The sequence below is a fragment of the Mandrillus leucophaeus genome, unplaced genomic scaffold, assembly GCF_000951045.1.
Source record: "Mandrillus leucophaeus isolate KB7577 unplaced genomic scaffold, Mleu.le_1.0 Scaffold112, whole genome shotgun sequence".
In the NCBI taxonomy this organism is placed as follows: Eukaryota; Metazoa; Chordata; class Mammalia; order Primates; family Cercopithecidae; genus Mandrillus; species Mandrillus leucophaeus.
In genome coordinates, this window is record NW_012099432.1 from 732,658 (window position 1) to 735,805 (window position 3,148).

The 3,148-nt window shown below is 54.2% G+C and overlaps 1 protein-coding gene across 1 annotated transcript in view; it reads right to left on the reverse strand.

The window, feature by feature from the left end:
- ICAM3 (intercellular adhesion molecule 3) overlaps positions 1-2,730 on the reverse strand; it is a 9,229-nt gene extending 6,499 nt beyond the window's left edge. The window contains exons 1-2 of the mRNA XM_011994392.1: positions 2,435-2,730; positions 1,574-1,840 (exon numbers count right to left, since the gene is read on the reverse strand). Coding sequence (XP_011849782.1) covers positions 1,574-1,840; positions 2,435-2,510 — 343 coding nt within the window. The 5' untranslated portion in view covers positions 2,511-2,730. The remainder of the gene's footprint in view (positions 1-1,573; positions 1,841-2,434) is intronic.
- Between the last annotated feature and the right edge of the window lie 418 nt (positions 2,731-3,148).

Consider the following 3,148-nt stretch of genomic DNA (forward strand, 5'->3'; position numbering starts at 1 on the left):
TTTTTGAGACGGAGTCTCACTCTGTCGCCCAGGCTGGAGTGCAGTGGCGCAATCTCCGCTCACTGCAAGCTCCGTCGCCTCCCGGGTTAACGCCATTTTCCTGCCTCAGCTTCCCTAGAAGCTGGGACTACAGGCGCCCGCCACCACACCCGGCTAATTTTTTTGTATTTTCAGTAGAGATGGGGTTTCACGGTGTTCGCCAGGATGGTCTCGATCTCCTGACCTCGTGATCCGCCCGTCTCGGCCTCCCAAAGTGCTGGGATTACAGGTGTGAGCCACCACGCCCGGCCCCAGCTAATATTTTTTATTTATTTTTGTAGAGACAAGGTGTCCCTATGTTGCTCAGCCTGGTCTTAAATTTCTGGGCTCAAGCAATCTTCCTGCCTTGGCCTCCCAAAGTGTTGAGATTATTGTTGGGGTCAGGCAAGGTGGCTCACACCTGTAATCCCAGCATTTTGAGAGGCCAAGGTGGACAGATCACGAGGTCAGGAGTTAAAGACTAGCCTGGCTAACATGGTGAAACCCCATCTCTACAAAAAATACAAAAATTAGCTGGGCATGCTGGCGCATGCCTATGATCCAGCTACTCAGGAGGCTGAGGCAGGAGAATGCTTGAACTGGGACCCGGGAGGCAGAGGTCGTGGTGAGCCAAGATGGCACCACTGCACTCCAGTCTGGGCCACAGAGCGACAGACTTCATCTCAAAAAAAAAAAAACAACAACTTGTTGGGGCAGGGTGCAGTGGCTCATGCCTGTAATCCCAGCACTTCGGGAGACCAAGGCAGGCGGATTACCTGAGGTGAGGAGTTCAAGACCAGACTGGCCAACATGATGAAATGCCATCTCAGGCGGGCGCAGTGGCTCAAGCCTGTAATCCTCGCACTTTGGGAGGCCAAGATGGGCGGATCACGAGGTCAGGAGATTGAGACCATCCTGGCTAACATGTTGAAACCCCGTCTCTACTAAAAAAAATACAAAAAACTAGCCGGGCGAGGTGGCGGGCGCCTGTAGTCCCAGCTACTCGGGAGGCTGAGGCAGGAGAATGGCGTAAACCCGGGAGGCGGAGCTTGCAGTGAGCTGAGATCCGGCCACTGCACTCCAGCCTGGGCTGGACAGAGCCAGACTCCGTCTCAAAAAAAAAAAAAAGAAAAAGAAATGCCATCTCTACTAAAAATACAAAATTACCCGGGTGTGGTGGCGTGCATGTGTAATCCCAGCCACTTGGGAGGCTGAGGCAGGAGAATCACTTGAACCCAGGAGGCGAAGGTTGCAGTGAGCCGAGATTGCGCCGCTGCACTCCAGCCTGGGCAAAAAGAGCGAAACTCTGTCTCAAAAAAAAAAAAAATGCTGGTTGGGGCCCAAGTTAATTGATTTCACAATTGCTGCCTTGGCATGAGATTGAGATGTGTCTCTATGTCTTTGTATCTCACACACACAAATGTCCAGGTCTGAGCTCTGGGTCAGAACCCTGGTCCATTCTTTGCAAACTGAGGGTCTCCATTCTCCTGAGCCATCGGCCACCTGCCCACACCACTACCCAATACCAGTCCCACCTCCGGACACATCGACTCACTGTACACGGTGATGTCAGAGAAGCCTGTTATCTGGGAGCCATTGCAGTACCCTGAGCAGAGGATCCGACTGTTGCCAGTCACGTTGCTGAGCTGGAAGGCTGCCCAGCCCGTGCCATTGCCCACCAGCTCCTTTGATAGGGACGTCTCCAAGATGATTTTCTTAGAGCTGGGGCAATCAGTACTGCAGTTCACCAACAGGGACCCTCCAGCAGGAAACACAGGGTTCTGGGGCTCCACCCGCAGCAGGAACTCCTGCCCCTGGGCACCTTCAGGAACATGAAGAAATCCTGGTGTTTGTTTTGTTGCCCCCCAACCCGCGTATCAGCAGGCCCCACCATTTACACCTCTTTCCTTATGCCGAGATAGAAGGGTTCCCGCCCTCATGGTCCAGTGGGAAAGGCAGAATCCATCAGGGACCAGGGAGAACTCAGAAGGAGGCCAGAAGAGGCTCTGATCCAGCATAGGAGGAGGTGAGTCAGGGAAGGCTTCCTGGAGGAGGGGACCATGCCAGCCTGAAACTGAAAGCTAAGTAAGAGTTAGCAAGTGAAAGGGACAGGTGATCCTGGCAGAGGGAACCACATACACAAAGGGCAAATTTCAGGAGTTCAGATGGAGCAGGAAGCGTGAGGGGGGTGTGTGTGTGTGTGTGTTGGGGAAGAGGGATGGCGTAGAAGCCGTATGCTGGGGCCTGACCACCTGAAGGCAGAACTAAGGAACCAGAACTTTCTCCCGAGGATACGGGGTCAGCAGCCAAGTCGCAGTGTGGCAGGATGCAAAGAGTGTTGCATTCTCTTCCTCCACCTTCTACTGAGCCCCAAAACCCAGCCCTCTCCAGCCCTCCTGGGCTTGACCAGCCTCACCTGGGGTCAGCAGACAGCAGACCAGCAGAGTCCAGCAGGCCCCGGGCCACGATACAGATGGTACTATGGTGGCCATTCTGACAGAGGAAGGTGCCTTCCTGAGGTGCCCAAAGGGCAGGCAGGGGGAAAGGCGGGGCCTCCCACTGAGACGGAAGCACAGCGGTTAAGATTGCAGAAGTCTGGGGACTGCACCTTACCCAGGCCTGTGGGGAGAAGGGGATGCTGTGGCCCTGGGGGGCTAGAATGGGGGACCCAGACGGGGCTCTGCAAAGTGGCCAGCACTGCTGAGTCTCCCCCAGGGACAGGGCTGGTCTCAGTTGCACTGCTGGCCCCCAGTTCCTAGCCAGGAAATGCTAACTGAACTGGCTTCCTTTGTTCTCAGCACTGGGAAGCCTGGGTGTGGGGGTATGAGGCATCTCCTTCCGTCTGAACTTAGGTGGGGAGGGGAATATTCTGTTCCCAGAGAGGAAGTTAATGGGGAAACCTGTAGGCACCACTGTTTAGATGCTAAGGTGAGATTTCAAGGAAACATTAAAAAAAAACAAAAACAAACAAACAAAAAAAAACAGAAGCAGAGTCTTGCTATGTTGCCCCGACTGGTCTTGAACTCCTGGCCTTGAGATGGCCTCCTCCCATCTTGACCTCCCAAAGTGTTGCAGTTACAGGCGTGAGCCACAATGCCTGGCCACCTTTGAAGATCTTGAGGACATCTCC